General features: G+C 42.2%; 1 protein-coding gene across 1 annotated transcript in view; it reads left to right on the top strand.

Moving 5' to 3' along the window:
- The window catches only part of LOC149271891 (transcription factor 20-like), a 53,123-nt gene extending 43,045 nt beyond the window's left edge, over positions 1 to 10,078 (top strand). Inside the window, exon 5 of the mRNA XM_089507031.1 lies at positions 9,929 to 10,078. Within this exon, the coding sequence (XP_089363157.1) occupies positions 9,929 to 10,078 (150 nt within the window). The remainder of the gene's footprint in view (positions 1 to 9,928) is intronic.
- Positions 10,079 to 12,611: the final 2,533 nt, after the last annotated feature.

Here is a 12,611-nt window from a genome sequence, read left to right on the forward strand (position 1 = left end):
GACACAACAGCTCTTAATCACAAAGACCTCACACAATAGAACAGCAAGCAACATGCTGCCAAGCCCTCCATTGGAAAAGAAGGGAATTCACTCCAATCTGCAAACAATTTATAGATCAAAGGATCAAAGTCACCATGCTATATCCAGCCAAGCTCTGCTATGAATGGACAAACCCAAATCTGGGGAAAAAACACAAGAGGCAACCCTCCAACTGAAGGCCCTGCAGCAGCCCCTAGCCTCCCCAGAGTATACAGCTTTCCTTCAGCACTTCAGACATTTAACATATAACCTGCGACCTGCAACTTCTACCTGTAGAACCAGTTTAACTACCTGTTTATGTTTTACACAATGTTTTCATTGATTTTATCTGTTGTTACGTTGATGTTTTTTGAGGACCCTAGGTTCCTCAAACTTTTTCTAGCTGTTAAGCATAGCAAATTACAATACCATCAATGGGTAAGGAACGGTGGAACTGGGTACTCCCTTGAGGACAGTCCATCCATGTGCTAGCCAACAAATTGGTACACCCTATCACTACTGCTGATTCCCATGCCCCAATGACACCAGAACCTCCCCTGGCCCAAGATTCTATCTCTTTTTTTATCTTGGAATTAGGTAGGTTTGATTATAATTATAAACTACATGTGGTAAACCTGTATGCTACTAACTACCCAAATAGTAACTTTTACATGTATTTACAGCATATGAAACTCTGAATACACTAACTCTTCTACTTTTATAATATGTGGGAAAGTTAATACTGTACTTGACAACTGAGTTGACAGGACCAACTACATGCCTTTTGTTCTCCCTGCACTTAGTAGATCCATTGAGTGTAATGCACCCCACACCAAGGTAATACACACATGTCCAGGCCTCAAGACTCCTCATCCAGCCAGGATATGATTCTAACTTCTGATCAACTTTTACCATTGATCAATATTACCCTTATCAATCTGATGATCATCTTGGATCATGCTTCAGTCAAACTCATGCTCCAACTCCTGGCAGTATCAAGTTTCTTTAGGCACTGGTGATTTTTCCATTTACCAAAAGGTATGACTTTTTTGAGGGGCTTTAGTAACATCTTGGGCTAACTATGAAGATGACAACATACAGATAACAGAACATACAGACACCTCCCTACCATTCTGGGAGATATCCAAGGCTGTCATATGGGGCACATCATATCATCTGAGGCTAAACAACGAAAATCTTGGTATGGTAAGTTCAACAAATTGCAAGATGCTCTAAGAACAGCTTATGATGAATACAAAGACTTTAAAGATGAACCTCATAAGACCAAATTTATACACTGTGGGTAGCTCTTGGACACCCTCTTACAGAAGATCTTACATAGACTACACAAAAAATACATTCTTTAGATGGTGTAATAGGACAGGAAAACTCTTGGCCAACATAACCCACACACCTACACTTAATATTTCAAAGATCATATCATCTAATGGGGAAAATCTCACAGCGCCTGCTATTATCAATAGGGCATTTACCACATAATTTAAAACACGCTACACTGTTGAATACGATGACACAAGCCAGGAAATCAAACTATTAAGGGCAGCAAAGTTTGACACGTTGGGTTAGAGAAACAATAAAATCACCCCCAAATGGCAAGACCCCTGACCCAGATGGATTTTCTACAGAATAAAATTCTAGCCCCAAACATCACATCATCAACAACACTGTAAAATGATACATTTTTGCATTATTGCCCTGTATAAACTCCAACAATGCAAGAACAATTTTATTACCTAAACCAAAGTCCAATCCTACAGACCCATCTCACTCCTCAACCAGGATCTAAACATCTATACTAAAATAATTGCTATGAGATTTACATTTTTACCTTGATTGCTAGTGCAACACCCATTGGGATTTGTGAGGGGACACCATGCTGTTAAAGGCATACACACGGCACTAGCTGCCATAAAGAACTGCCAGCAGTCTCAAGACATACACCCCAACATTAATAAGCCTTGATGCAGAAAAGGCATTTGATACAGTAGCATGGTCACACCTTTACAGAATACTTAAAAATTTAATCTTGTCCGGAACATACATACCGACCTGAAGATTTAAATCCACATGGGCACTAGGGAACAAAAGCTAATCACCTTTGCAGATATACTTTTGTACATCTTAGACCAGTGATGGCGAACCTATGACACGCGTGTCAGTGCTGACACGCGTAGCCATTTGGGGTGACACGCGCAGGATTTCATCCTCGGCTCCTGCACGGCCGCCGAGGATGAAAGAATCTGTGCTAGAGGAACCGGGGGGGGCGCGGGACGTGCAGCAGCGTACCTAGCGGGGGGCGGGGGGGGGCGGTCCGCACCGGGTGCCGCTCATCAGGGGGGCACCCGGCACCCCTCCAGAGACGGACAGTAATGTCCGCCGCTGGAGGAGCAGGCTCGCAAGGGAGCGGTATCGGAGGTCTTTAACAGAACCACCGGCTCCCTTGAGTGATGTTAAGCCGGTTCAAGGATCTCCCTTGAACCCGGCTTAACATCACTCAAGGGAGCCGGAGGTCTGTTAAAGACCTCCGATATCGCTCCCTTGTGATCCTAGCGGCAACAGCTGTTGTGCGCCGGGGTTTGTTGTCAGATCCCGGCGCACAACATTGAAGCCGCGCCCACCGCTGTCCGTGCCCTCTGACCCGGAAGAAGACAGAGAAGACAGAAGAACTGAAGAAGAGGAGGCAAAGAAGCTGAAAGAAGAAAAGAGGAAAGGTAGGAAAGCATACAGTGAGAGTGGATTGGTGTATGTGTGTGGATTGGTGTATGTGTGTGGATTGGTGTATGTGTGTGGATTGGTATATATGTGTGTGGATTGGTATATATGTGTGTGGATTGGTATATATGTGTGGATTGGTGTATGTGTGTGGATTGGTATGTGTGTGGATTGGTATGTGTGTGGATTGGTATGTATGTGTGTGGATTGGTGTATGTGTGTGGATTGGTGTATGTGTGTGGATTGGTATGTGTGTGGATTGGTGTGTGTGTGTGGATTGGTGTGTGTGTGTGGATTGGTGTATGTGTGTGGATTGGTATGTGTGTGGATTGGTATGTATGTGTGTGGATTGGTGTATGTGTGTGGATTGGTATGTGTGTGGATTGGTGTATGTGTGTGTGGATTGGTATGTGTGTGGATTGGTGTATGTGTGTGGATTGGTGTATGTGTGTGGATTGGTATATATGTGTGGATTGGTATATGTGTGGATTGGTATGTGTGTGGATTGGTATGTGTGTGGATTGGTGTATGTGTGTGGATTGGTGTATGTGTGTGGATTGGTATATATGTGTGGATTGGTGTATGTGTGTGGATTGGTGTATGTGTGTGGATTGGTGTATGTGTGTGGATTGGTGTATGTGTGTGGATTGGTGTATGTGTGTGGATTGGTGTATATGTGTGGATTGGTGTATATGTGTGGATTGGTATATGTGTGGATTGGTATGTGTGTGGATTGGTGTATGTGTGTGGATTGGTGTATGTGTGTGGATTGGTGTATGTGTGTGGATTGGTATATATGTGTGGATTGGTGTATGTGTGTTGATTGGTATGTGTGTGGATTGGTATATGTGTGGATTGGTGTATGTGTGTGGATTGGTATGTGTGTGGATTGGTGTATGTGTGTGGATTGGTATATATGTGTGGATTGGTGTATGTGTGTGGATTGGTATGTGTGTGGATTGGTATGTGTGTGGATTTATATATGTGTGGATTGGTATGTGTGTGGATTGGTATATGTGTGTGGATTGGTGTATGTGTGTGGATTGGTATGTGTGTGGATTGGTGTATGTGTGTGGATTGGTATATGTGTGGATTGGTGTATGTGTGTGGATTGGTATGTGTGTGGATTGGTGTATGTGTGTGGATTGGTATGTGTGTGGATTGGTATGTGTGTGGATTGGTGTATGTGTGTGGATTGGTATATGTGTGGATTGGTATATGTGTGGATTGATGTATGTGTGTGGATTGGTATGTGTGTGGATTGGTGTATGTGTGTGGATTGGTATATGTGTGGATTGGTGTATGTGTGGATTGGTGTATGTGTGTGGATTGGTGTATGTGTGTGGATTGGTGTATGTGTGTGGATTGGTATGTGTGTGGATTGGTATGTGTGTGGATTGGTGTATGTGTGTGGATTGGTGTATGTGTGTGGATTGGTGTATGTGTGTGGATTGGTATATGTGTGGATTGGTGTATGTGTGGATTGGTGTATGTGTGTGGATTGGTGTATGTGTGTGGATTGGTGTATGTGTGTGGATTGGTGTATGTGTGGATTGGTGTATGTGTGTGGATTGGTGTATGTGTGTGGATTGGTGTATGTGTGTGGATTGGTGTATGTGTGTGGATTGGTATGTGTGTGGATTGGTGTATGTGTGTGGATTGGTGTATGTGTGTGGATTGGTGTATATGTGTGGATTGGTATATCAAGGGCAACATATGAAATCGACTGATGAACAAAGAAGTTACTAAGCAGGTATGTTAAATAATTTGTTTTTGGTTTATTAAATACAATTATATATTGCAATTATACATTTTTGTAGTTTAAACTATAAATTGCGCAAAATTATGTTTTTTTGTCGAAGTGACACACCACGCGAGTTATGCTCGATTTTTTGCCGATTTTTGACACACCACGCCAAAAAGGTTGCCCATCACTGTCTTAGACCCTAAACACTCTGGCCCCTAATATTCTCACACTACTACATCTGTACAGCTCAGTGATGGGTTTTAAAATTAATGTCAGTAAAGTTATACAACATATGTGACAAATCACTTTATGCAACAAGATTGGGATATCGGTTTTTACCGTTACATACAGGCAGGCACCCACTCAGTCAGCACCTTATTCAAATTTATTATAGCCCGATCCGACTCCTTGGACCAAGATGGAGGCTTATAGCACTGGTCAGTTCTTCTGCCCGATATGGATAAAACAAACATCTGTAACCCCTTGGCTGCTAAGCCATTTCCCACCTGGGTGCTAAGCTGGTTTTCGGCGTTTTGGTGCATCTCACGTTTAAACGCGTTTAAAAGTAAATTTCTTGGGAATAAACTATACAAACCATATATTGTTTCTTTCAGCACACCCAGCAGATTCCAAATATACCATTTTTATATGTGTATGTCTCATTAGGTTTGCAAAATAAAGCCAAAAATGGGAAAAAGTGTATTTTTTCACTTCCGACTCAATAAAAACTAGTTTGTAATTTTATTTTTCTAAACTCTACTATCAAAACCTGTGTGCCAAATATTTTTAGTAGGTAACCGGTCTAAAATAAACAGAAATTGAGAACAGTAGACTGTGTTTTTCTAATATTTTATTGCTAAAAGTTCAATTTACTAGACTATCACAAAAGACATCTTTAAACTGAATGCATGGCTGTCGTCAATTAAACAGCTCTAGTTGCCTGGGATGTTAAAATATGCCAACAAAACTATATATTTTAGAAACTACACCCCCAGCTGCAGCAAATGAGGTCTTATTTGTATTTGTATCACAAATGTGACGTGCACAACAAATAAGTGAATATCACACTTATAAAAAACAAACAAAAACAATTAAAAGCCACAAGAATTTTGCGCACTCCAGTCTTGTGCTACTATATGCAGCCCCTCATTTGATGTGCCAAGGGGTGTAGTTTCTGCAAATGTATACTTTATGTACCATAATTTAACTTCCCAGCTGTCTTGAGCTGTCTAATTGCAGGCATCACCACTATATGTTTTAAGACAATTTTTTAACAAGATTTTCAAATCTGCCATATCTGAAGTTAAAGTGGTGTAGACATCTGGGAAGTTAAATTAGGGTACATAAAGTACACATTTCAGGAAACTACACCACTTGGAGCTTCAAATGAGGGGCTACATCTATTTCTAGGACAAAAGTTGAGTGCACATATAATGATGGAATATGTCGCTTTGGCTAGAATTTTTTTTTCCGAACCATAGCGACATGTTCATTTGTGTTTTGCGCACTCCAGGTTTGTACTAGAAACACATGCAGCCCCTCATTTGATGTGCTATGGGGTGTAGTTTTTGCAAATGTGTACTTTTTGTGCCATAATTTAACTTCCTACGTGAGAAGTAATACCACGTCAAGGCTTCAACCCCAATTACTGACCATTCAGTCGCAGAAGCACACACCATACTTTCCATACATTCACTCACAAAGCACACACCATTCTTTCCCCTTACAAACCCAAAGAAATTATGGTAAAGGGAGAAAAAAATCACTTTTACAGCAAAAATACGTTTTGCAGTAAAAATGCAAGGCGCTCCAGGGATGAGATGGTTACTCACGTACCACATAGGCTAAATGGCTGATTTTAATAATATTTGCAGTTCATTTACAGTTCATCAGGATTTCAAAAATTGCCTCCCTCTACAATTGACTAAATTTAACCCCATGATCAAAGGGATCATGGAATTAAAATTTAGTATCGGCCATTTTTAAAAAGGGAATGTGACTTTTCATAGCTATCATGGCTACCACAGTGATCATTTAGCTAGAATACTTAAACTTTTTATGTTAAACTAGTTTATGTTTAGATAATTTAATTTAGGGGTCTCTAGGCAATACTTTTTTTTACATTTTTACTTTTTTAACTTAATATTTTTTAACGGTATATGTTGGGGGTCTGTACCTTAGATACAGGCATCTAAGCAGCATGCCCCCATACCTCTTTAACTGATAATTGTCAGTTGTTAATAAAGTTGCGTGGTGACGTCATCACGTCATTACGCATGACGTCACCGGGCGGATGGGATGGCCCCGGTGATGCCCTTCAGTGTGAGGGGCAGATCGCCGGGGTAGGTGGTGATGGAGGTCCACAGATCTCCATCAAGAAAGGGTAGTGCTAGCAACGGCATGGCACCATGCCGTCGTTAGCAGTCAAGGGGGTAAAGCTCCCCATGGCGGCTTGCATGGAAACGTTTTATAAGACAGCAGATGACGTTTATTTAATCCCGGACAGAAAGTTCCGACTGGGTCTGAGGAACACTAACCACTGCACAAAATGATGCCCATTCCCTACTTCTGGCAATGTCCGCTAATACAAATATGTAATTATCTCCACACACACACAAAATATCAGATCTCCCGCAAACCCCTGAATTGGCTATATTCTGAATGAAGCAACCACAGCACAAGATCACAACAAAAATGACCCACATAGTCACTGCAGTATCAAGAAAATGTACTTTAAAATACTGTATATTATAAGATGACCCTGATTATAAGATGACCCCCCAAATCTGAATATTAATTTAGGAAAAAAAGAAAAAGCCTGAATATAAGACGACCCTATAGGAAAAAAGTTTTACCAGTAAATGTTAATTCATGTAAACTATTTTTTTTAATAAAAGCTATGATTGAGAAAAATATTTTGGTTTTATTTCCTTCTATTTTCCAACCTGCCCCCCCAGTTATGCACATCTGCCCCAGAAATGCCTTATACCCCCTATATGCCACTGTGCCCCATGATATGCCTTTTAACCCTCTAAATGCCACTGTGCCCCATGATATGCCTTTTAACCCTCTAAATGCCACTGTGCCCCATGATATGCCTTTTAACCCTATATGCCACTGTGCCCCATGATATGCCTTTTGACCCCCTATGTGCCACTCTGCCTCCAGAAATGCCTTATACCCCTATATGCCACTCTGGCATTAAAGGGGTTAAAAGGCATATTATGGGGCAGAGTGGCATATAGGGAGGTTTAAGGCATTTCAGGAGGCAGAGTGGCATATAGAGAGTTAAAAAGGCATTTCTGGAGGCAGAGTGGCATATAGAGAGTTAAAAAGGGATTTCTGGAGGCAGAGTGGCATTAAGGGGGTTAAAAGGCATTTCATAGAACACTCTGCCTCCAGAAATGCCTTATGCCCCCCATTTAACAGTCCCTCCCCCTCCCTCCTCCAAACTTACCCGTGCTTCTGACTCCCCTGTCATGTAGCCGGGGCAGCGTGTAGAGCTCTACGCGATTCGCGTAGAGAACTTACGCTGCAGCCGGAAGGAGGTGTGGCTAGCAGCGGGGGTTGTCTGCGTCCATCGCACAGACCTTTCCCGACTGTCAGAGAGAATTCCCTGCACCGGTGCCGGTCCCGCACGTGCGGGGAACTCTGATCTCTGACAGCCGGAAAAGGTCTGCGCGATGGACGCAGACAACCCCCGCTACTAGCCACACCTCCTTCCGCTGCCCCGGCTGCACACCGGTAAGTGGGGCGGGGGGGGTGGAGACAGGAGGATCCAGGTCCTCTGCAGCTGCGGGGGATCTAGATCTTAGTCGTCTCATAGTCAGACCTATTTGAGGTCTGATTATAAAACCTCGTCTTATAATAGAGCAAATACAGTACTAGACAACAGTGATTTTAAGTGCTTACTTTACCACAAGCACTACCGGGTGTTTAATGGGTTTGTGTGTCATTTTTGTGCAGGTTTATTTGTATTTTTGTATGCAATTGTGCATTATTGTCACCCGTGCTGTAGGTATCAATACTTTTCATTGGTCACTCATTTTTTGTTCTTTATCCATGTTTGTGAAAAGGCTTGTTATAGAGCAGCAACAGTAGCAGTAGCACTTGCAGAATGATACATCCAGCCACTTGATATGAGACATAGAACAATACAGTTAAGGAGTAGTACAGCTTCTACAACTCAACCTACCCCTTTTCTGCACTAGTAGTCCTACTACTTACACTGTTTGGGAGATAAGCTGACATCGTAGTGATGCAACTCTGTTTCTGGCTGCCACTGAGTTTAAACTGCATCAACAAACTTATATGACAAAGTCTGTCCCTTCCTTTGTAAATGCAGCCAGAGTTTTAAAAAAAATTAAAGAAAAAAACCCAAATCAATGAGACTGTCCCTCCACTTCATGCCACGATTGTGAGTCGCCTGTTCTGTACTCTCCTACACACAGTCCCTTCTCACTTTCCCTTCTAAAATAACACCAATACAGGTGTGTGCCTCTGCTTCATGCTCTCACAGCAGGACAGGGCACAGAAGGTTCAAAATAAAGTTAGTTTTATTTTACTATGCAGCTGAATAAACACACTCTCTTAACGGCAGACACTCACAAATTGTCAATTACCAACAAATAAAAGAAAAACAAGTCTCTTCACTCAAAGAAGGGAATACGTGTTCTATGGGAATCCATTGATAGCATCCACTCCCAACTTGAAGACTTATCTCACTGGCTTCTGCTCCAGGTTCAAAATTGTAGCTCTTTTAAACCAAAGTAATTACCCTGCATGACCCACCCTTACAACCTTGCCTGCGCAATGCAGAATGAGTTCCCCGCTCATTTGGAGGTTGGAGCCTTAAACCCTTTGGCGCTGTGTTAGGGGGAATGATTTATACACTCCACCACAGAATGAACACATTTCTAACAAATATTCAGAGGGTTCAAGTTTGTTTACATATGTTTTTTGGGGGGTTCTTCCTCGCTTTCTGAGATTTGTACAAAAGCACAAATTATTCAAAATTAATTAAAAATAAAGTTCATACAAATGCACAAGTCTATTTCATGCAGTTTTTTGAGAACAAAAACCTTCTTTGCATTATAGTCTGTATCTGGAGTTTTCCAATCTCAACTGAACTGTGCTCTGCTTACTGAGGAAATAAAAAAGTACCACATTTGTTAAAAGGAAATGTAGTAATCATATAGATTGCTAATGTCTGTGTGGATAGATTGGCGGTGCAAGAGGGTCGAAGATTGCCCATCAGCCCCATCACTACTCTGGCACTGGGTCTACTCAGTGAAGCAATTGAGAAATGAGGCCTAGGCCTCGCAAACTGACCTCCCTGCATCCACGTCCAACATGGCCTTTGCGGATGACATTACCCATGTGCAGGTGCACTGGTGCAGAACCTTACGGTCCCGCATCCCTGCATTCCAGCCGGCACCCAAGGTAATTGGGGACGCTTCTGACCTCGAAGTGGTGGGGACGTATTATGGCCTGACGGAATCTCTGGGCACTGTAGGAGATTTAAAATGGCCCATCAGATTGGAGGTGCAGGCCTGGGATATAGACCACCCTGGGGGCTAGACAGGGAGACCGAATTGGTCATAGCTCTTGGTTACAGATGTGACGATACGGATATCTGGAGCAGCCTCTCCCCCAGGATGTATCGTCCAGAAAGGAGCGTTGCTGAGACCGGGGTCAAGTCTGTGACTATATCTCCCCCAGGATGCTGGTCTCAGTAGGGGAAACTTCTGGAGCGAGGCTGAAGGGTCAGTAGACGGTAGCAGGTTTGACCTGAGCTGGGGTAGGCATCGAGTCCTTTAACCACTGGATAGGAAGGCATGTATTGATCCCTCTGCCTCCAAGTACAGCCTTTACAGAGGCTGCCAAGTGTTAAGCTCAATGCTGACAGATCCGAAGACTCTGCCGCAACCCTCCCAAGAAAGGGACGCACACCAAACCGTTGGGGAAGACTTCTCTGTTTATTGCAAGGCATACAAGGTTATATAGGAAAACAAGGGGTGGGTAAAACACTACAAACAACCAAGTACTTTGTATACAAAAGGAAAGTTAACATAAGGAAATTAACTCAGGCATTTAATTAATACAATCCAATAGTTCACACCACAACAAAGGATCAATACCATCACCTCAAGATAATGACAGTGCAGACAGGAAGCAGCACCAATAAACATAACGGGATTATACAAGAAAGGAACTTTTTAAACACATGAATTACATCCTGGGATACAATAGTTCACACCACACCACAACAAAGAGTTAATAACATCAGCTCAAGATAATGGCAGTACAGACAGGAAGCAGCACCAATAAACATAAAGGGATTATACAAAGAAGGAACATCAGTTTGAAAATACAAAATACACATTAGCCCTTGTATGCCCACAAGTCTCATACGGCTACCATCACAACAGTCATTACCTGGACTTGATTACAGTCATTGCCTGGAGTACTACCATGGGAGAGTTAATATACTTATTTTGAAGTGATGTATGTCACTTATCTCTATTATCACTCGTCTATCTATTGCTTTATGGACTACAATTTAAGACTTTGTGATATAAAACTGTGCTTATTGATATATAAAACACTTCAGCTGTGTTACCATCTCTATATAACACTTCCTTGACTAGACAAGGGGCCCCATATGCATACTGGCCACAAGGATATTCTCCATTTCTATTGGTACACAGTCTCACCAGTCCAGCATTCTACTAAACAGATACCAGCTACTGGGCTATGCCAGAACGGCAGTGCTACGTGTCATCCATTATCTGCCTAACACTATACGTCGCAGAGGACGAACTTACCCACTGTCAGGACTTACCCGCATGGATCAGAAGATCCTTGCAGGACATTAGAAGAGGAGCAGATGTGGTGTTCCATTCATCATCTGGTATCGGCCAGACTAGAGATGTAAATCACAGTCTTTTAAACAGATGCAAATCTGGTGAGGGGCATTCCAGGATGCCTTTTCATTGAGGCAAGCCTGCAATGCCCCAGAGGGGGCTTCACAACCTTCCGATCAATATTCGTTATATTGTCGAATGAGGCCTGGCCTACCCTGCTTTACGGGATCCTCGTCTACATCTATTAAACCCATTATCTCTACCAGAATCTCAAGCGTTGAACGAATATATTAAAGATAACCTGAAGAGGGGATTCATTTGTAAATCCATTTTTCTTCATTTCAAAAAAAGATGAAGGACTAAGAGCATGCATCGAGCGTATAACTTGATATGCATATGTGAGGGGGATGAATGGAAGACCGCTTTTAATACCAGAATGGGATATCATGAATATACGGTGATGCCCTTTGGGCTATGTAATGCTCCTGCAGTATTTCAGGAGTTCATCAAAGATATTTTGTGAGATATGTCATTGCAATTTGTCATTGTATACTTAGATGACATCCTGATATGCTTGCCTGATTTACAGTCTCATTGCAAACATGTCAGTATAGTTCTGCAACGCTTGCAGAACTATACAGACACTATACGCTAAACTAGAGAAAAGTATGAAGGGTCTTATTTCTGGGATTCATCATATCTGTGTCCGGATTCAAAATGGATCCCAAGAAGTTCTTTGCCATTTCTGAATGGCCTCAGCCACACGCTTTAAAACCTCTTCAAAGGTTCCTGGGTTTTGCTAACTATTACAGGAAATGTATCCAACACTTCTCCAAAATAGTGGCACCCCTCACCAGCATGACTAAGAACGGAGCTGACAGCCAACACTGGTTGGAAGAAGCCATTCAGGCATTTGCTCAGTTAAAGTGTGCATGTGCCACAGCTCCAGTATTAAAGCACCCTGATGTGACCAAGCCTTTTGTCATCTGTGATGGTTCCTAGGGTCCCGGGACTTTCTTGACTCTAGGATGTCGCTATTTTCATGGATTGTGCCCCTCAGTTAATGTTATCCAGTGACATGAAACTCTTTATTGTGTTATTAATAAAGGTTTATATTATTATTTTGTAAAAGTTTGCACACGGCACACTAAGGTCTGAGAAATAATCTAATAAACATAATATGTGCTCTTTATCTCCCAGATTTAGTGGCGCTGGTGTCCTGTTGCATTGTCCCCCCTCCCTTTTGT

This window comes from Sceloporus occidentalis, unplaced genomic scaffold (assembly GCF_023333645.1).
Source record: "Sceloporus occidentalis isolate IW3139 unplaced genomic scaffold, rSceOcc1.0.p SCAF_452, whole genome shotgun sequence".
Taxonomy (NCBI): Eukaryota; Metazoa; Chordata; class Lepidosauria; order Squamata; family Phrynosomatidae; genus Sceloporus; species Sceloporus occidentalis.